The sequence below is a fragment of the Eumetopias jubatus genome, unplaced genomic scaffold (genome assembly GCF_037043125.1).
Source record: "Eumetopias jubatus isolate StellerSeaLion01/CBP00866 unplaced genomic scaffold, mEumJub1_p1.0 scaffold_3, whole genome shotgun sequence".
NCBI lineage: Eukaryota > Metazoa > Chordata > Mammalia > Carnivora > Otariidae > Eumetopias > Eumetopias jubatus.
Genome location: NW_028274809.1, coordinates 84,967,855 through 84,988,472, shown reverse-complemented (window position 1 = coordinate 84,988,472; position 20,618 = coordinate 84,967,855). Strand labels below are relative to the sequence as shown.

Below are 20,618 nucleotides of genomic sequence, written 5' to 3'. Positions count from 1 at the left end.
CCGCTTTAAAATACGAGCCGGGAAAAAATATAATGGTTTATCTATTTCTTAGAGATTGCAGAAGTAGAAGATGGAAATTCATTTAATGTCAGGGGAAGAAAAAAAGCACACACAAAGGCACCAGTAAACAGGTTTTAGTCAGAGAATAATGGCTCCAAGAGAGAGAAGGAAAAAAAAAAATCAGTTGGCTATACATTTGAAGTGTTAGTCCTAAAAATTTAGAACGTTGGAAAGTGAAAAGTAGGAGGTAATAGTGTTTGGATTTTTTAAGGCAAAATTTTGTTTTGTGTTGCACAACATAATTGCTTGAACATTAAAAAAATAAAACTCCAGTGACTGGGGGAAAGACAAGAGGAAAGCAAGTGGTTTTCAAATGATTAAGCAAAGGTGGAAAAAGTTCAAGTTGGCAAAAGTTTAGAAGCTCAGTCCAGTTCCACTTAAAAAAGACTAGATAAAGCCTGCCAGAAAAAGACTTTGCCTGTAGTTTCATAGTACTGATTCAAAGATTTGGGAAGTATCAATAATTACTCACCACTGACACCTTGGAAAGCCCTGGGCATCTCTCTATAAATGTCAATTTCAGGTAAAGGGGCAAAGCAAAAGTGGGGAGGTGGCTGGATTGTGGGAGGGAGAGGTGGGCCTGGGAGTGGGGGGGTGTGGTTGAGGAGGTTGCTGAGACTGGTTGAAGCCAGCCTGTCTCTGCATTTATCACTTTGTCCCAGAGGAGGTGTTTGTTCAACATAGCAGTTTGACAGCACAAAAACACTGTGGCCAGAAGCCCTATCAAAGAACCTACTGACACATATCATTTGTGGTCTTGGTTTCACAGGGTAAGGATACCTCACAGTTTATCTGCACAAGTATAAAACTCCACACATTTCTAAGTGTTCAGTATAGTTTAATCCCTTCCCTTTTTTTCCCTTTTAAATATTATAAACACTACTTTAAACTACCATCTTTATCCAGGACTCCTGAATGCTATTTTAAAAACCATAATAATTTGCAATCAAGTTAGCATAATCCGCGTTAAGGCTGGTAATATTAAAGGAATACGGCGGGGGGGGCGGGGGGGAAGGAGGAACAGTTTAAAAGCACAAGGCTTGTAATTTATCCTAAATAATACACTTAAAGTTGAGATTAATAGATGCAAGTAACTTTTGTAAGAATCATGTGGCACAGGGAACACTTTTTTTTCTAACAATAAATCCTACTAAACAGGGGTCTACATTAATTCTTCACCTCTACTATTTTCATTTGAATATATTTCATTCGCGAGCTGTATGATTGTAGTGAAAGTCAGAGAGGAAAAGTCTCAGAGTTGGGGTTCTAGGGTGTATTTGTGTATGTGTGCATGTGGAATATGTGCATATGGGCTGTATTTAGTTTTCAAATTCCCATTAGCAGAGCAAAGGTGATGGGAAATCTTTAGAGGACAACCATTTTGCTTAGAGATTTTTCCCTTTTAATGGGTCTATTTATTATGAAAACACAGCTTACTGAGTTCTTTATATATAAACCTCACCTCTTAAAACTGAGAAATCTCATGATGTGAAACACTTCCATTGATGTGCTTTGTGTCTAAAATAGAAACTTAGGTACTTCCAAGAATAGGCAAATTGCAAAGTTTCTTTGATTACAGTTATTCAGATATACGAGACAATATAAATACAATTTAAACTAAGAAACAGTGAAGTCTACATATTACATTACAGATCACTTGGGCACTGAATTCCTTGAAATTTACTCATCTGTTTAGGACAGAGAAAAAAATCTCAGATCTTAAATAGCATGCTATTTTCCTCTGTTGACCTATTATTGATTGCTTATTTTTAGGAGGGAGTGTCTATCACCTTGTCAGGAGTACCTTTCTTTCCTATTGTTGATTATAAAAAGAAATATGAAATAAAATAAAGAACAAAAATCACTATATTGTCATATTAACAACCTAACTATTGAAAAGGAATCCATTACATTTTTTAAATGTAGAATATGTTTTGACTTTTTGTCACGCAAAGTCATTAGTGACAATGACCTGTTCCCAAAAGAATGTAGTCATTTACCTCTATCACCTGAGATTATTTAAAAATGTTTCCACCGTATTGTTGTGACTTAAAAACACACCTTCATATATTTGCTCTTATGATAAAGTTAGCTAAACTGACCAGGTCTGCATTTGTCATTTGCTTGAAAGAATATCTTCTTAAACTTAAGTGGGATTTAAAACCTTAACTTCAAAACAATCGAGTTCAGAATTAGGTCTCCTCCAGTTTAAAGCAGAGTATGTGTGGGTTCAAGTTGAAATAACACACGGCAACCCAGAAAAATGAAGAATAACTAAAAACAGATTAGATACACTAGAACATGATGTTTAATCCCATAGATTATAGGAAAAACTATCTGGAGTCTTAATTTGTATAGTAATCTTTTTTAAAAAAGGAAAGGTAACTTAAATATGTATACTAACATTTCAATATTGTCTTTTAATTCTCCCAGTAACCTCAAATCTCATCCCCTCAACTAGCTTACTAATAGACCCAAGTTTGTAAAAAAAAAAAATCATAAATCATTATGATGATTACATTCCTCAATTGAAAAATGAAAGCAAAGTTCAATCAGATCCTTCTCGAAATGTTTGCTTCCCTTACATCCCTTACGTGTCCCCGCTGCTTGGTCTTGCAAAGTCTGGTTTTCAGAAGCCCATTATTAATTTCTAACCCAGACTGCAGCACCCACTGGAATGTACTTGGCTTTATTAGCTATCATATGTTCCTGGGTCACAAACACAGAATATCTGATGAAACATTGATCATCTTCCTTCTCTTTTCAGCTCCTCTAACTTTCCTGTCAGGAGCCTGAAAAAATATGCACAGTTACTGTTGCTGAGGGGAGACAAAGTTTAACTTCTGGGTTGGCAATCGGAGAATAATTCATGAGCAGATTTCTAGCAAATGATATGATTTGCTAAATTTTGGTCTTTGATTTATATTTATGTACTCCTGCTACTGTTAAGGTTTTGCCAACCTCAATTAGATCATGAATGAGATCATTTTAATTCAGCCCCCAAACTGTGACCTGACCATGGTCTGAAAGTGTTCAAAAAGTAATTTTAAGCCTCCTTTTGATTTGAAAAGGAATACTGCATGCTTGGTCGTTCATACAAATAACATAAAACTTAATTATTGGATGATTTGGCAGAGGACCTTCTTGCCAAACAACAGTCAATGCCAGCTACTGTGATACTGGCGATACCCAGGCCCCCGAGCACACAGCCCCCTGTATACAGCATTTGTTCATTGTGTCTTAGGGCAAGATGCTTTCAGATAGGATTCATGGAGCTGGGAGGCAGGGTGCAACTCGAAGGGTGTACCGTATTTATAACTCCAGTTAAAAAATGCTGTCTCACCTAGAAGGGAAGTAGATCTGCGCTGTCAAATCACCAGGAGGCTGTGACAAAGGGAGCTTGCAGCCTGACACACGGTGTAACAACATAGCAAACACCTTTAATCCTGTCATGTCTCATACCCTTTACTTTCTCACACATTTGTGGCTGCTTGAACGTTGACACCTACACTCTTTTTCAAAACTAAATAAGGCAATCTTATTTAAGCCCGAATGCAACACCTGTAAAGTTATTCTTGTGCCCGGCAAAAAATAACCATTAACTCCTTCCTCTTATAAATGTCTCCCTGCTTGCTTTGGCAAGTCTTAAGTTGGTAACAGTGGGCCTGAGGCCCTGCCTGTGAGGTTCACATGACCTTCCAAGCTCTGAAAGATAGGCAACACTTCCCCCTTGAAAAGATGCGGGGGCTGTGATAATGTCACTGTCCCAACTGGCCTCTTAGAGCTTTTTGAGCTGAAGCCCCTTTCTTGATCACAAACTCCTGGTGTCTTTTATAGTAAGGAGAGAGGCCCCAGCTGCTTTATTCCCTCTAGCTACCATGGTCTAATATTTTAAAAGCTGGAAATGAAAATAGCTTTTCTAAAGATATTTCCTGGAATTTTTAATGTGCTGCCTTGATTCCTTTTTTTTTTCTTGCCAATTATAAACCACCATTTGGAGGGCTTATGAGCAATGTAAGTCCACCTCATCTAATTAAACCACATTGTTTTAAAAGCTTGAACAGTTTTCATGTCTACAAGACTTGTCTGAATAATAAACTGCTAGAACCAGAAATCTGAGTGTCTTTGGAGAGCCAGGATTTTATCTGCTGAGTGCAAAGAGCCAGGCACTCAAAGAGTTAAAGAGTGTTCCCGCATTGCTGGGTAGGTTAATATCACAGCTGCCTGGTAAAGCATTATCCCGGTACCTCACTTAACAAAAGCCTCCTTTTGCAAACAGACTCCCACTTTCCCCCCAAGTGTCCAAAGGTGTTTACTGAAGTAAATCTGCCTAAATCCTTCATTGCTTGGGTCATGGGGGTGGATAGGAGGGGTGGAAGGTGTAGGGATAATCTCTTTTTGTAAATTCTGTAAATCTTCTGGGAAAAAGAAAAAAAATCAGGAATCTGTGTCACATGCTGGTGTACAACTTCTAATATCTCCGCTAGTTTTACTCTTATAAGTGAAATCCGCACAATGGCTATCAGAAAAGCCCCCATTTCCAATTATTCACTCTGCTGTTTGAAGCGATTGCACTTCTAAACTTGTGTGTGTGCGCGCGCGCGCGCGCGTGCGCGCGCACGCACGCGCATTATGTGCTTAATCTAATTGTTGAAAAACTGTTGGTATCTAAAAGTGGTTTCAGAAAGGAAAAAAAAAGACAAGACAGTTTAGGAGCAAGATAATGTAGCTGAAAAGTTGTCACGAGAGGTTTCTGCTCTTGCTGTGGTCTCATTCCGATACCATTAACTGCATGTTACTTTTGCATGTTGAAAATGGAGGCAAATAACAGAGTAAAACCTGACAGGTCCGCCTGCGAGGGTTTAAACAGTTCCCAGTAAGAAGGAGCCCTTGAGGCATAAACTTTCTCTCTGAGGAGAACATGAATACCACCAACCCCTCCCTACAAATCTTGAAGCATCCAGTTTGAGATACAAAAAGGCTGTCATCTCACAAATGTTAAACATACTAAAAAAATCTGAAAAAAAAGTATGGAGAAGGTGTGAAAAACGTGGCACTTTACAGCCCTCAAAGCTTTTTAAAATAGAACAACTTTTCCCCCTAAAATTCTTTTCAGAGCATTTTTTTTTCCTTTTTGGCTCATTTGAGAGTTTCTTTCTTGGCTTTTTTCCCCTTTCATTTGAAAATATGAATTATCATAAAAAGTCAGGGGGAAAAATGGGAAAGTCTTTTCCAGTTTTCCTGAAGATTTATCAGTGTGTTCAGACTGGGTGTAAGCACTTCTCCCTTTTTCTCTGGGCCAGACACCCATCACTGAAACCAGAGCGGGGCCTTGGGAGACTTTACCCCTTCTCTCCTCCAGAGCAGTCTCCAGCTGCGGCAACTGCCCCCCTTCAACCCCCCCCCCCCCCCCGCAAGTGCCCTCACCTCCCTGGTCTGATGATAAATAATAAGTAAAGCCAAATAGTAGGCAGCACTCGAGAGTGGGAAGTCCACACACCTGACCCCAAGTCTAACAGGCTTCTGAGGGAGAATTTGATCCCTCTCTGACACTTTTTACCTCAAGTGTTGAGCGGGTGGCCATGAATAGTACAGACATGCCATCTTGTAACACTATATGCCTGTCAGGAGGGACAGGGCCTGGTCAAGCATCAACTATATAAGGCTGGTAACCAGGGAAAGCCCAACAAACAGCCACAAACACCTAAGTTATTTTACTCAGCTACTACCCTCTGCCTCTCTCCTCTTCTCTCTTCTTTCTCCTCTCTCCTCTCTCTCTCTCTCTCTTTCTTTTCATCTTGGCTTTCTGTGGCAGAATGCAAATGGAGCCTGCCGGCGGTGAAAGGGCTGAATTGTGATTAAGAAGAAGAAGAGCTCCTTTCTTTGTTCTCCCCTCAGGGGATGTTTACTGGGAGAGACACAGCGGATCAGATATGAAAGGCATTCAGGTCAGCATTGATGTGAGCGAAAGTGAAATCATACCTAAGGCATTCAAAAGACCGCCGTGTCAGGGGTTCAGCTAACGGTGCAGCTACTGTGCGTGTCTTCCCGGAGAAGCAAAAATCTTTTCACAGACTGGCGATTTTTTCTCCCTAATTTACTACAAAATTATAAAAGTTTCCCCACCCTATTTATTTCCTACCAGATGACACAAGAGTTAGTATTTTTTCTCCTTATGGACCACACGCGAAATTAGACCAACTTCTAATAACTGTATTACCTTAGTGAACCAGCAAGGCACCATCTGAACTGTGAAATCTTTTTTAAGCAGATGTATTCATGTGTGATACATATATGCATAATATGTAGGGGAGAATGAATGAAGAGAAAAGCCAAAAGCACACACATGGATGGCTTTTCCTCTCACTTTTCTCAGAGGAAACACAAGACAACACACACACACACACACACACACACGCGCGCGCGCGCGCGCGTGCGCACGCGCGCACACACACACACAGTATAAAAACAGTACAGAACACCTTAAAACGAAATTCTTTATTTACTTTGTAACTACTAGTTACACTTTTCCTGAGAGTTTTCACTCTGACAGGACTGTCACCCAAGATAAAAGTATTTGGCACATAGCTATTAAGGCAAAGACTTCCACAGAGTCTGCTGATTATTACTGCTTTCCTTTTTAAAAATGCTGCATGAAGAAATACTTGGATCTTACTTTTTAAAAGTTTACACTCCCCACAGCCCAAATAGTCATTCAATAGGTTTTCCAAGTGGTAAGCTGATGCTGTTGGTATAAACAGAGCTATGTAAATATATACAAAATTCACAAATCACAGCAAACATACAAATAATAGGGAGGTGCCTAGATGTTTCAAGGCTTAAAAATGAAAAGGAAAATCACATTTCATCCTCTGATTGCTAAAGAAAGAAAAGAAATGGGGGGGAATAGGGCTATATTTATTGGTTTTAAATCATCCTTCCCTCTGTTCTGCATTATTTTTTTCAACCTTCACATCTTGGCTAAAAAGCATATTTGAGCTTATGTTAACATCTGCTTTTGTGGTGACATTTAATTCTGTATATTTTCAACTAGTGTTTCTGCATCACAGATTTTCCTCCTTTATCTCTTTGCTCTAAAAAGACAACCAAAGAGCAATCAAAAAGGTGTCTGACTTGGCCATTCAGACAATTGCCCCCTTGTGGGAATGAGGGAATGAATGGTACAGTGGACACCCCAGCACCATTGACGTTATAAACATGTAAATGAAACACATTAGGGCAGACAATCAATTGTCTGTGAGCATTGCAAACCTGCACTCCCTCTCTCTGTGACAGGCACAAAATAGTGTCTACCTTGGGAAGCCACGGTGCTGGAGAGGGAAAGGACAAAGAGTTCCCTTTCACACAGAAGAAAATGCACCTTAAAAGCCTTGGAAGAATGCAGATGACAAAAACCGTTGTAAGGAAAAGAATCTCCCACATCTTAGAAGAAACGCGGCACTGCTAGAGAGCTAACAACACCGCCCTTTCCTACTTTCTGGGTAGACATACATTTCTCCAAGGAAATATTCTTAATATGGCATTAGGGTGTTTGATAACCTCTTGGAATTTTCTTTACTTTGAGCAAATTAAGCAAACAAGAAAGGAAGGATCGGATACATATGACATAGCAGTTTAGCAGGGAACTTTAATCTTGGCTTTATTCGTATTTGGAAATAAATGCTTAAAGACGTGAATTTATTTTTATTTGGCAACAGAGTAACAATGTAAAGTTTAAAATCCTTAGCCCACCCTTACCCCTGGTGGAGCGTCACACTATGGATGCCAGCAGGCTAGTGGCTCTGCTACGAAGGAAGGCATGTTCTACCCCAACTGACTTAGTGTTTCCAAACCGAAATAAAACAAATAGATCAGTCTAGATACACAGCCCCCAGTCTTGTGTGTGTGCAGCGTGACGAAACTTGCAGAAGCTCTCCACAGACAGAAAAGGATGGAGATGGATATCTTTGGAGCGCCCTCAGAACTGGTACCTGCCACACAAACTGCCTGAGTGCTTTGAGAATCAGCAAACAGGCTCCCTATAAACTCATCAACTTTATGAAGAAAGCTACTTGCAAAAGATTTCTCCACTTGCAAAGATAACCAAGTCTGAAGCAACTGTAATCCGAAGGAAACTTCCCTGCCTCAGTGTGTACTGAGGGGCTCTGACTCCGGGCTGCCCCATCCCAACTTCACCTCTCGGGAGAGAGTCAGGAGCCACATTCTGAAGAAGGGGCAGAAAGCATTTCTTGTCCTTTTTATGTAAGCATCTCTGAAACGGAAGCAACTTCTCTGTCCTCTAAGCATCACCACCAGCGCCTCCACTCCCTTTAAGGAAGTGGTAAGGAGAGAGGGCTTATCTTAAAAAAGGATAATCATGTCTGCTCATCTGCTTGTTTCTCCCCTAGGGTCCAGAGCCCTGAACACATCCAACTTCATCCCTTTTCTTTTACCACTGGAAATCAGAGACCAAAGGCATTTGTAAAAATCTTCCCCACTCCCCCCACACAATCCCCAACCCTTTAGCTGAAAGTTTGAAGAAAAATCAAATTTAACTTTTCTGTCTTTCTTCCATTTCCTTTTCCTCTCCACTCTGAATTGTTTTCATCTAAAACACAACTTCATTCCTTTTTCTGAAACAAGTAGTTTCCGGATTTGATTTTTGTTACAACCTGCATGTATGTGTGTGATTTTTCAGAGGCTGATGTTGGAAGGCAATGGGCTGGGGAGGCTGGCCCATCTTCCCAGGCTCCGCAGGATGCCGCAGGGAAACAGGAGCATCCCCAAGAGCTGGAGCCTGAATCAAGGGGCTGAAGCAACAAACTTTGCAAGTTACAACCGGGCCCGCCAGTGGCAGGCAACAGCCGGGCATCTCCGGGCTCCAAGTGCTCATTTCTGACTCCAAGGCTGTGTGGAGATAGTGGGGTATAATCAGGGGAATGGAAAAGGGGGGGTGGGTTTTCCCCCTCCTCTCTAGCTTCAGTGAAAGTGTTACAAAGTGAGTCAGGCGACTGAAGATCATCTGACTGAACTTTCTTGAAACCGACACACATTCTTGTCTGCCGGCAACTTGCTTTTTGCCTCCTTCCCCCTCACCCCTCTCCCCCTTTCTTCCTGCACATCTTACTTTCTGGGAAGAGATTTCATCCTTTCCATGTGGGGGAAAGGGGACTGTCAGCTATGGATTAACTTGGCCCTGGCACTCTCTTTGCCAAGCATCTTGTTGGTCTGAGAATCTTGAAGGCTGGGTTTTAGATTCTGGTTTCTCTCTTTGCACATTTATTTCCCTCAAACTGCCTCCTTCTCCTTCGCTTTTTAATAATTGTATACAGCATCGTCTTCTAACCCACATTCTTGACCAGCCTTTCAAACACACACACACACACACACACACAACTGCTTTACATGTTTTTTCTTCTTGTCGCCTTCCTTTATATATACGTTGTTGACTTCATTAAAATTATATAAAGTGCCATTCTAGTTTCCTGGATGACCATCTTTTTTTTTTTTTTTCTTTTTCTTGCAGCTTCTTACTTCTGTGATTAGTATTGCCATTATTCCTTTCCAGGAATTTCTATATGATTTTGATAAGCATCATCATATTTAGTGTTATCAGCAAAGACACAAGCTCAAAAGTGACATCTTTTCCATGAATCCAGGAAAGAAGAAAAATCCACTCAGTTCAGATAAATCCTGGCAATCCCCAAAGGGAAAGGCATTGGATATGTGCTTGATGAGAAAGAAAATGAAAAAGGGGGAAGAAAACTCTTCTACCTGCTTCTCAAAACCAGGGCATTGCTCAGTCAGATTAAACCCGAAGGAAAACACTGACAAGTAACCAATTCACAGCATGTTTTTCACAGATTATTTGGAAAAAGAGACAGGTAATAGTCAAAGTTAGAGAAGCTGTAAACAATGGACAGGCTTGTTGTTAAGTGTGCAAGGCCTGAGATAAATGCCTTAAAAAATGTGCAATGCAACTTTCCATTTCGGAGTGTTGAGGCTTCTCCCAAGTTAGTGGCTGGGCGTAGGGGAAATGGTTGCGGGGTCCATGGCTGAGCACCTCCCTGGCACTCTGTTTCACCTGCGAAGCCCCCATCAGGCCTCCCTCTCCACCAGCCCCACCCCTCAGGGTTCCCAGGGAGCTTGGAGCCCTCTCTTTCCCCAGACCTGGGCTCTGGCCTGACCTCACTGCCCAGCCAGGCTGGTCAGCAGTGGCAAAATCCCGAAGGGAGTGGGAGGAGGCAGGAAAGCAGAAACAAACATTCTAAATAGTGTCTTCTGCAAAAGAACACTTCTGGGAACCTTGCTTTATATCTCTTTCTCTTTTCTCTCTCTCTCTCAAAAAAAAATATGACTGTTTAACATAAAAAAAAAGGCTCCTTGACACAAAGCTTTTGTTATCCAGTTGATCAGCACCGTGCTTTAGATACTTGTAAGAGGGGGAAAAAAGCCCCACAACAGACATTGATTTTAGAAAATCAATAACCAACATTTAATAAAAGGAACAGAGGAAACACAAGAGAGGAGAGGGGGACATTAGGTATAATTTTAGTGTCTACTAAATTACCCAGAGATGGGGAAGGGGAGGTCTCCTGTGTAAGGACCACCTTAAATAATGCCAGATTCCAGAATGAAGAAAAAAATTGAATTAAGAGAGAGAGACAGAGAGACAGAGACAGAGAGAGAGGGAGAAAGAGAGGAGAGACTGACTTAAAAAGAGGCAGCCTCAACTGGATCTTGGGGAAGCAGCTCAGAATATATTATTGTACTTTTTTTTTTTTTTTTGTAATACTAAGCCAAGCAAATAGATCAAAGGCAGCACAAAGGGAAAGGCAGGATAACGTAACGAACAGTTTCTGACCAAAATTCCTCTATCACTCCCCCATATGGCTCGACACCTCCACCACAACAAGCAAAAGATACACACACACACACACACACACACACACACACACACACACAACACACACAACCTAGAGAGACAGAGACAGATAGAGAAGCATCATTTGTCTCTAATCAAAATTCTCTCGTCTTTGTGTTTTCTCTCTCTCCAGCACCCCACACTGCGCCCCCAGCCGCCCCCTCCCTGCGCCGCGCAGCTCCGGGGCAGGCCGGGGGCGCGCACAATTGTCCTCTCTAGAGGAAAGTTCCTCCAAGTGGGCCGGGCGGTCCCGGCGAGGTGCGGGCTGGGTTTGCGGGAGGCCGGAGGCCGGGCCGGCGCCGCGTCCCCACGTCCAGCTCAGGAGCGTCAACGCGGCCCCGTGCCGGGTGATCAAGCTGAGATCGAGGGGAGCGAGAAGTTTCCTTTCCCAGTCTGAGCTGGCGCTAGTTCGCTTGTTTGTTTTGGGGGGTTGGTTTTTCTTTTTAAACTCAGTATCCTCTGTCAGCTCCCTCCAGCACCCTCTCTGGTCCCCAGCTCTCTCCCCTCCCCCAGGCGCCTTCTGCGCTCTTGCCAATCACTTTTCTCTTTTATTCCCACGATTTTGTTCGGGGGTAATACCTAGGGGGGTCGATCTCTCTCTGTCTCTCTGTTTCTCTCTCCTTTACTTCATCCCTTCTCTGCCTCTCGCCAAGATAGACCTTATTAACAGTCACCCTTTTAATCTCCCACCTCTGGTCTGTGTGTCCCCCTCGTACCCCTATCTCCTTCCTCCTTCCTGACTCAGCTTGGATAACGGGCTCCTCCTGACCATGTAGAAACTGCCCAGAAGTCTCCCTGCTCTCTTCGACCCCTCCAGTCCCCGGCGTGGGGCCAGAGCCCGCTGGAGAGGAGCCACCCACCCCCGAGCCCGCACGGACCCTGCCGGACCCCGCGCAGGGCCGGCCGAGTCCCTCCCACCCAAGGTCCGGGCGCGCCCAGCCGGGCCCCGCTGCCCGCGGACCGTTACTTGGCGTACGGAGAGGCGGCCGCGAGACTCCGGCAAGAAACTTTAAGCCGTGCGGAGGCACAGCCCCAGGCCCCCTCTCCCGCCCTCGCAGTTCCTCTGCCACCCCCGCCCCCGCCCCGGGATCCTGCACAACCCGGCGCCCAGGCCCCCGCCCTGCCCTTGCCGGACACTCCCGCAGCCCGGCCGGGGACCCGGCGGACCGGGCGCTAGCGGAGCGAGAGGCGGAGGCAGCGGGAGGGCGGAGGCGGGGGCACAAGGGGGCGGCGGGGGTGGGGGCGCGGGGCCCCCGCCAGACCCCAGCTCTCGGAGCCCCCCGGCGCCCCCCGCTCACTTTGCCCGGCACTTCCCCAACTCCCCGGGTCCAGCCGCCGCGCGCGCCGGGCTCCTGCGCCGGCCACGGAGAGAGGCTCGCCCGCGAGCCCTGGGCGCCGCCGCCGCCGCCGCCTCGGTTCCCTTTCCCTTTCCCCCTCCTTCTCCCTGGGTCTCTGAGCCGCGGAGTGGCCCGGAAAAGTTTGGTTCGGGCCGCTTCTTACCGTTTTTCCTCCTGGGATTGGCTTGTTTGCGCCTCTTGCACCGGGGGCCATCCGCCATGATCGGCTGCTTCATTGATAAGAGCGGATCAGATGGCAGTTCGCATGGACTCGGCGCCCTGCTTCGGCAGCACGCAGGCTCGATCTAGCAACCAAACACAGCGACAATGTGGGCATCGCCCGCGCCCATTGAAACGCGCGCGGGCCGCCCAGGGGAGCCGGGCCAGGGCCCCGGCGAGCACCCATCCGCGCCCCCCAACGCCAAAGCGAAACTTCGGCGGCCCCCTCCCCGCCCCCTACCCCCAGCCTTGGCCCCGAGGCGCTTTGTGTTTGTTACTGTTTGGTGTGTTGCACCCGCGAGGGGATCAGAGAGACAAGAATTACATCTTCAAAATGAGTCATAACTCCTGACCGTATGAGGGAATGCACACGGCGGTACAGTAAGGCTGCTTGACTCAGGGCTAGGCGGACCCTTTCCTCGGAAAAGTCCTCAGCCCGGCTCGGGAACTTGGGGTGAGGCGAGGCTTTCTTTCACTCTCATCTTGTCTCACCCCCCCCCCCCGCCCCAACCCCATTCCCCAGAGGAAACAAACAAACAAACAACGCGAAACAGCCCCCGGATGAAGCACACTCGGGCAAATTGATAATAGTAATTATAGGAAGCCCACTCGCCCCGCGCCCCCTCCCCTCCCCTTTTGGAGTTTATCGAGGCACTGTCTCTACCTCCCCCCAGTCCCCCGCCCCCAAATTAAGATTTCCCGTTTCACGCCGAAATAAGAAGTATAATTACAAGCCTCTTTGGACACTGTCGCTTCCCACCCCCCACTCCCCCCCCCGCCACTTTGACAATATTTACTTAAGTATTTTCCCCCACCTCATTCACACACATGCTCCCCTACACTGGTTCCTTAAATAGTTCCAGTAGATTTTTTTTTTTTTTTTTTTTTTTTTTTTTTTTTTATCCCCTCAAGAAAGGAAAGAGAAAGTCCAACCGCTACGGCAATACTTTTAAGCTCTACTAAATGATCGTATCCTTTCTGGCTTCGAAACTTTTGTACCTAAAAATCGAGAGAGGCGCTGCATTTTTTCAGCTGAAACTGTCAAAACTTGGAGAAGGGGAACCTCGGAGGCAGGCAGGAGAGGAGGAGAATCCCGAAACTCGGTGGAGGTTGGGAAGATGCTGTGCCTCGAGGATTAGTTTAAACAGGGGCTATAAAAGATGTAACAGATGCAAACTGTAACACAAGGGCCATTAACCCTTTCTCTGCCGAGCACACTCCGTCCCCACGCCCCGCACCTATTGTCTCCTGTGCTCGAAGCTTTGCAGAAAACCTGGAAAGTGAGTATCAGTTTCCACACATTTGATGAGAGGGGTGGGGGGGGCAGAGAGAAGGGGAAGTGGATGATTTAGAAAGCACCTTGAATTTAACGTAGGCATAGTGGGTGACTTTTAAGTTTGACACATTTTGTCATTTCTTGGCTCTCCTATTGATTGTAAATTGTTGGGAAAAATCCTGAAATAAGGAAATGGTCACACAAGTGTCTGGGATGAAACAGCTGGCCTGCCTGTATTCATGCTGAGACTTACACACGATTGCATATAAATACATGTTTAATAAAGTAAGCTGCTAGTTTTATGAGCATGTGTGTGTGTGAGGGATAGATAGAGCATTTGTGCTGTAAACTTTATCTTTGCCTGTTATTTCTAACTCTGGAGTTAGTAATCTTGCCTTCATCATTATAGGGGGAGCATGTAAAATATATAAGTAGGTGGGAGATAAACACATTCATGTTAGCCGGGCTCATCACTGTTCCTGGGAACTCCAGTTATCTCTCTCGACTTTTCAGTGCCAAAGTATGGAATGGGATATGTGTGTGCATGTGTCTCCTGTTAAATCCATGTCTATAATACTTTGCCATTTAAAATACAATTTCAAAAGTTATCCTTAATTTAAAACTCTGATATCCTGACAGCAGCTTTCTTCCCAGCTGTAGTGACCCCCCCCCCCACCCCATACACACACTTTGGTAAACGACTCAAGTTCCATGAGGACTTTCACTTCTTTATTTATCATCACAGAAGTGAGGTGTTACTTCACATACATACACACACAAAGAATAAAATAAAGAAATGAAACTCGCTAAGCAGACAAAAACAGGCAACTTTCTGCTTAGAAAACAGCCTTCTCCGGTGGGAGAGGATGCACTGCCATATCTAAGAGAAAGACTTGCCCCTGAATTTGGTAGGTTTGTATCGATCAAGTTTTGTAATTATTAACAGGTATTTGCCAAGTTTTAATTGCTGAATACAATGAACTGGAACTAGATGCAAAAACAGAGCAGAATCTCTCCCCTTGAAGAGTTTTCATTCCACCATGTAGTTCTCAATAAAACTTTTCCTAGGCTGGGTAGCAAAAGGCACCTTTGGTTACCTGAATGGACAGGTACAGGGCAAATTATTTTGGGGAGGAAAAAGGAGAGAAAAGGAAGGAGAGAGAGCGGGAGTGCCAGAGAAATCGAAGAAGTCACTCTTGGGGAAAGCCTGCCATAAAGGAGCTAAACCCACCTGAAATTCCTGCCCACAGACACTCCTTCTCACTTCAGACTCACATCCCCACTTAAAAGGAGAAAAATCATAAAAGGAGGGTGGGGGATGACCATACCAAAAAAGAATAAAAAGAGAAAAGGGGAAAAAAAAAACCTACCTGCGAAGTCTTGTTTGTAGTTTTGGCCAGAAATGGTGAGAAGAAAAAGCATGAAGAAGCCGCGAAGTGTGGGGGAGAAAAAGGTGGAAGCGAAGAAACAGCTCCCGGAGCAAACTGTACAAAACCTCGCCAAGAGTGTCGGGAGGCAGGACCGTTATTCCTGCGGAGCAGGTTAGAACTGATCTCTTTCGGCCACTCCAGGAAACACAAACCTGGGGACGGACTGACGTGTTACGCCTCTTCTAATGACATTTTTTTCTTTTTCTTTTCTGTAGGAGAGAGAGGAGAGACCCTGAAACACGCGCCACCTATCTTTGTGGGGAGGGATAATTGAAGCGCCCTGAGCGTGAGCATCATGTGAAAACGTGATCGCCAAGTTTCTCTCTGGGAAAGGATCTGGGATAGATTATACCTTGAAGTCTCCGCAAACGCTTTAGTGGAAGAAATGAAATTCCACCTCCCTCCCTTCCTCTCTCCCTCCCTCTCGCCTCCCTCCCTCCCTCCCTTCTCCACGCCCCCCCGCCGCCCCCCCCCCCCCCCCCCCCGTCAAGCCTTTGGCATCATTATCCCCATCACTAAATCCTACAGAGTACAGGGCGGAAAACGGTGCACACCATTCACAGAACTGGAGAACTCTAAGGGGCGAAAGTTAAAGGGAAAGATCCCGGGTCCTCAATCCAGATCGCTTCTTCTTCTTATACAGATATTTCTAATGACCAGATTTGAGATGAACATTAAGTTGTGTGGATTTCTCAGCACGTCTTCTGGAACTAAATTCTTTGCCTTTTTTCTTATTTATTTTTTTTTTTCTTTTTAGATGGCAGAGCCAGAAAAAAAAAAAAAAGCTGCATGTGAACTGCATCTTAGGGTGTGTGTGTTGGGGTGTGTTTATGATGAATTTTTGGATTGGATCCCAATACTAAAAAGTAGTTTGGCATTTTAAAAAAGGGTCTCTAAGTAAATTAACATAGAGAGCTGGGTTGACTGATCTCTGAATCTCTCTGCATTCAGGGAGACCTCACTACAAAGTGAGGGAGTGTGTGTAGGAGGAAAAGGAGAAAGGCCATAGAGAAACTTAGCAGGAAAGGAAGAGCATGATATTAAACGGCATGGGGTCTAAGTTTTGGAGTATATATATTTTTGATTTTGCAATTAAAGTAAAATTAAAAAAAAAGACTCCACCTTTGCTCTGAAGGGATTGGTTATGTAAATATGGAAGGGATTTCCTGGAGAATACAGCTTTCTACTGTATGGTTAATTAAATAATCACTCAAAAGCTTCCAACGTGACGCTTCTGTCGTAATCCAATCAGGTTACATAGGTCCTAAACAAGAAAGATATTTTCCACATCTGGAAGTCAGCAATTTAGCAAGTACTGCACATTATTAACCAATTCAGAGCCCACTTCCCAGGGGAATTTTTTTTGAAGTTTAAGTGTTCTTAACCAATGCTCTGCTGTTTTGTTAATCAAAAAGCTGGTTTACACTGCACGTAATTGGAACTAATATAGAAGTAAATAAAGACAGCCAAATTTGAGGATGCTGAGCACAGGCATTTATCGGAAAAGGAAGAAATTTCTTAGCCTCCAATGGTTCAGGCTCAATTTCTTAAAGCACTGAGACTTTTTTTTTTTTTTTTTAAGAGTGAAAGTGCTTGAGAATCTCAGAGCACAAATAAACTTCCAGTCCCACAGCCTTTGGACTTCCTTGCAAAGGTAAAGGTGGAGGTGTCAAGAGAACTAAACAACCTCACGCCAGCTTTTCTGCTTTAATATTGTTAGTGTCACAACCCCGTTTTCAGTCTGATGAAATCTGAAACAGATAATACCCTGATCCAACACTAGACTTTTACTTATATTAAGATAAACTGCTTTGAATTGTGCTTTGAATGTGTGCCTAAAGCAAGACTTTGAATGTAGGAGTCACTTGCAATTGCACTCAGAGGAGGGAAAAGCCACCACATGGGTTGCCACATCCATACTCCCAGAGGTGCATGTCTTTGTATTTTGTATATTGGGGGTGGGGTGGGGGGCAGTAGCCATCCAGCATGACCACAGCCTCTTCTTACTTTAAGATGCAAAAAAGTAAAATTTCACCGTGGTTTACAGACTTACCTCTCTCCCAACTTGAGTAATACAATGAGAATAACTAGATAAATTAATCTTCTTCCCCACACCATTACAGATAATTTACCTATAGAAGAGGAGCATTTGAGAGCATCAGTCTAAGAGTTAATTATAAAAAAGGAAAATTAATGATTTCCAATATGGGTCAGACATATTTTAAATTTTATGTTTTACATTACTTTTAATAGTATATATTTATATTAAATATATGTATGACTTATCAAATTCCTCCTCTATTTATCTCTATTGTTAATGTCTTTTTTTCTTCCTCTTCCCACTTTCCCTCCTTTTTATTAAAAAAAATGGAATCCAACTTTCTCTAGAAGTTTGCTTTTCAGCCTCCCCACTTCCATTCCCATGGAAGAAGGATCCCATTGCAAGGAGTGATTGCAAGAAGACCCCACTGTATTAGCCCAGGTAGTCGTTGGATGGTTACAGTCTCACACACACACTCACAGGCAAAACCTCAGGTCAAAGGATCCAGGGAAGGGCTAACAAATCACTTGTCTTTATTATGTATATTAGTGTCAGGTTACTTAGGATCTGGCTTAAAGGAAAAAAAAAAGAGACTCAAATATTTCCATTAAAAACACTTAATCATCTGATTACTCTGGGCTCAGTAATTGTTGAAGTGGCAGGAGGCAGCCCCAACACTTAGGACTAGGAGTTCCAACTTTCAAGTATTTGATTTGGGGTAAAAAAGCAATCTTTTAGGGTCCCATTAAGATGTATGTTTGGATGATGGCAAGGGAAGGGTCTCTGAGAGGGGTGAGCGCGCGCGTATGTTGCCCCCCGCCCCTGCCTGGCACGCCCCTGGCACTCCCCTCCTCATTTGACCGAGAGTTCCCACCAACGCAGAGGCGGTGAGATCGAAGGAAGCCGAATAGAAATTTGTTCCGAACACTCCCTTAGTCCGAAGGCCAGGTCGGGGACAATGGGGATCGTGGGATCAGCGGGATGCATGAGCGCAGGGCGCAGGGAAAAGTCGAGAGAGGACTGGTGCTTTCGGCTCCTCACACAGCAAAACAAGTCCTGCAAATGAATCGCTCCTTCCCGATCTTTCTTTCCCATTAATAATCCATTTCGAGATTAGCGCATACGAAGGGGATTAAAACGACAGATACAAGTAAATGCGAAATAACGCTACAATCGACATTGGAGGGAGAAAAAAATTCTTTAGGGTTTCTTTGAGTAAAATAAACTGCCTCCCTCAGGATTCCCTCCACCCAGGCAGGGTAAGAAGATGCACTTTTTTTTCCAATTTCCTTCAGCCAGGATCTGGTGCCCGTCCCCCCATTCACCTCTCAGTCGGTCAATTTCCCCAACTTTCACAGCAATTCGCCCCCCCTCTCTCCATCCCCCGCGCCAGCCCGCAGCTCCGCTTGCCGGCCCAGAAGCCCAAAGAGATACAATGTTTCTGCTCTTGAACACACAGGCTGTAGAAGGAATTCGAATTTGGCCCAGCTAATGAATTTTTTTTTAATATAGAAAATTCTGTTTATTTTGTACCATGTGGAGAAAATTAAAAAAAAGGAACCTATTCTCGTTTTGAAACGGAATTGATCTTTCATCTAGAGGAATTATTTCAACCCTGTGTTGTTACGCAGGAGGTGGGCAACTTCTTTTAGAGTTGCAAGCAAAGGGTGATAAGGGAGACCCCTGGATTGAGGTGTGTGTGGAAGGGGTGGGGGTCGGCAGGGGTCCAAGCCAAGCCAAACGGTTTTCTCACGTGCAAACTTGCAATCCAATCCATTCGGAGTTGAGCCGAGGATAGGAGGGGGAAATCTATTTAAAAAAAAAAAAAATCAGGAGCATCTCTCTGAGAAACCCTTTTAAACAAAATCAAAACAGGACCAGAGAACCTCAGACCGACCCTAACGTCCCTGCTGTGAGGCCCGCGGGCTATGGAATCACGCACGTCACCTGGTCCCAGCAGGGCGGCCAGCTGAGGGGTTCTTTTTATTTTATTTTCCTTTATTTTTTGAAGTTAAGGCTGAATCTGGGCTTCAGTGCTTTTGCCAACGTCTCCACTGACAGGAACCAGCAAACTTCAGGACTCAAATGAGCGTCTTAATTTATTGATGCAAAACAGGTCTGCTTGTCGCCCCCAATTCTCGGCGCGCTCGGTCCCCCACGCCCCCAGCTTCGGTCCCTCCATTCGATCTCAGGGTAAGGCCCCGCCGCACAGGCGGAGGAGCACGTGGGGGGGGTGTCCGTCTCCGCCCGCCCGTCCTCCCCAGACCTGTACCCGCCCGGGAACCCCGCGACCCCCACCCCGCCGCCGGGTCAGCTGACCTGGGTCGCTAGCTAGCCGGCTCCCCGCCCGCCGCCCTGTTTCCGGTCCCCGGGGTCCGCGAGCTGCGCGAGGAGCCGGAGCGGCCGCAGCCGGGAGGTGATGCTGGGGGCTGATTACCATGAGAAAGGCTGTGCCTGGAAAAGCCTCCTCCACGCGACTGTCAATCTCTCCAAGGGGGGGGGGGCGGGGAAGGAAAGGGGCCCTGTAGGAGTCACCAGAAAACTTGGAGTAAGTTGGATGCGACGCAGGCCCGAGGAGGTGGCTTTCGCCTCAACTTGGAAGGCTGTGGCGTTAAGGGCGCGGACGCCAGCAGCCTCGCCAGGGAATTAAAAACCCCAAAGCCTCTCTTTCCTCCCTCCCTCTTGCCCTCCTGTCAGCCCTCCCTGCCCTTTATCCTTATTTTCTTGAAATTCTTTCCCAATTGCATTTCCTACATTCTCCTTTCTTTTTATCTGATTATCTTCCTTTGCAATCTCTTGTTTTGTTTCTTAGCATCCTCTCTCTCTCTCTTTCTCGCTCCCGCTCTGATTCTTTTGTGCCTCCTTTAGGTGTCCAGATTTATCATTTAGTTTTGAAAACACAGTGTTTAATATGTAATTAATTTACCAGCAGGAGGTCAGGGACGTCTTAACTAAAATAACTCCCTGGGTCATCAGAGAGCAAGTTCACCAGGTGTCAGTGAAAAGTAAATCATAATCATAAATATTAATCAATATCTTAGTAATCAAATAGCTTCTTATTCTGAATCATATCAGCTCAAACTGATTTTTTTAAAAGATATAATCTTCCTGGAAAAAAATAATATTTGATATAGAGAAATAATTTATAATTAAAGTAATGTGGAAGAAATTCTTATTTACAGCGATACTTTAGCAGTATTTAATCGACTTTAGAAATTATGATAAGTAATTTAAAGAAACTGAAACTGTGTTTTATCTTTTAATGTTTATTCAGAAAGCGTCAAAAATTCCCAAAGCACCCTCCTCCCCACAAAGATTGATCACTTCAGAG

At 44.6% G+C, this 20,618-nt stretch overlaps 2 protein-coding genes across 6 annotated transcripts in view; one reads left to right on the top strand and one right to left on the bottom strand.

The window, feature by feature from the left end:
- The window catches only part of ZEB2 (zinc finger E-box binding homeobox 2), a 129,269-nt gene extending 113,869 nt beyond the window's left edge, over window positions 1–15,400 (bottom strand). Inside the window, exons 1-2 of one of the 5 annotated variants that reach the window (XM_028123786.2) lie at window positions 15,187–15,400; window positions 12,485–12,626 (exon numbers count right to left, since the gene is read on the bottom strand). In XM_028123786.2, the coding sequence (XP_027979587.1) occupies window positions 12,485–12,557 (73 nt within the window). In that variant the 5' untranslated portion in view covers window positions 12,558–12,626; window positions 15,187–15,400. Of the gene's footprint in view, window positions 1–12,484; window positions 12,627–12,818; window positions 13,014–13,539; window positions 14,436–15,186 lie in introns of those variants that run through there. The other 4 variants (XM_028123789.2, XM_028123785.2, XM_028123788.2 and 1 more) reach the window with 4 other exon arrangements.
- On the top strand, window positions 13,457–15,679 carry LOC114224558 (uncharacterized). The gene is made up of 3 exons (XM_028123791.2): window positions 13,457–13,820; window positions 15,207–15,357; window positions 15,462–15,679. Exons 1-3 carry the CDS (start codon window positions 13,710–13,712, stop codon window positions 15,518–15,520), a joined length of 321 nt encoding a protein of 106 aa, XP_027979592.1. The 5' UTR covers window positions 13,457–13,709; the 3' UTR covers window positions 15,521–15,679.
- The last annotated feature ends 4,939 nt before the right edge of the window (window positions 15,680–20,618 follow it).

Bases quoted from the DNA above. Each gene is read 5' to 3' on its own strand.
- LOC114224558 (XM_028123791.2), top strand. From the start codon at position 13,710: ATGCAAACTGTAACACAAGGGCCATTAACCCTTTCTCTGCCGAGCACA. The intron at 13,821-15,206 runs GTGAGTATCAGT...TCTTGTTTGTAG, and splicing joins CTTTGCAGAAAACCTGGAAA to TTTTGGCCAGAAATGGTGAG. The intron at 15,358-15,461 runs GTTAGAACTGAT...TCTTTTCTGTAG, and splicing joins CCGTTATTCCTGCGGAGCAG to GAGAGAGAGGAGAGACCCTG.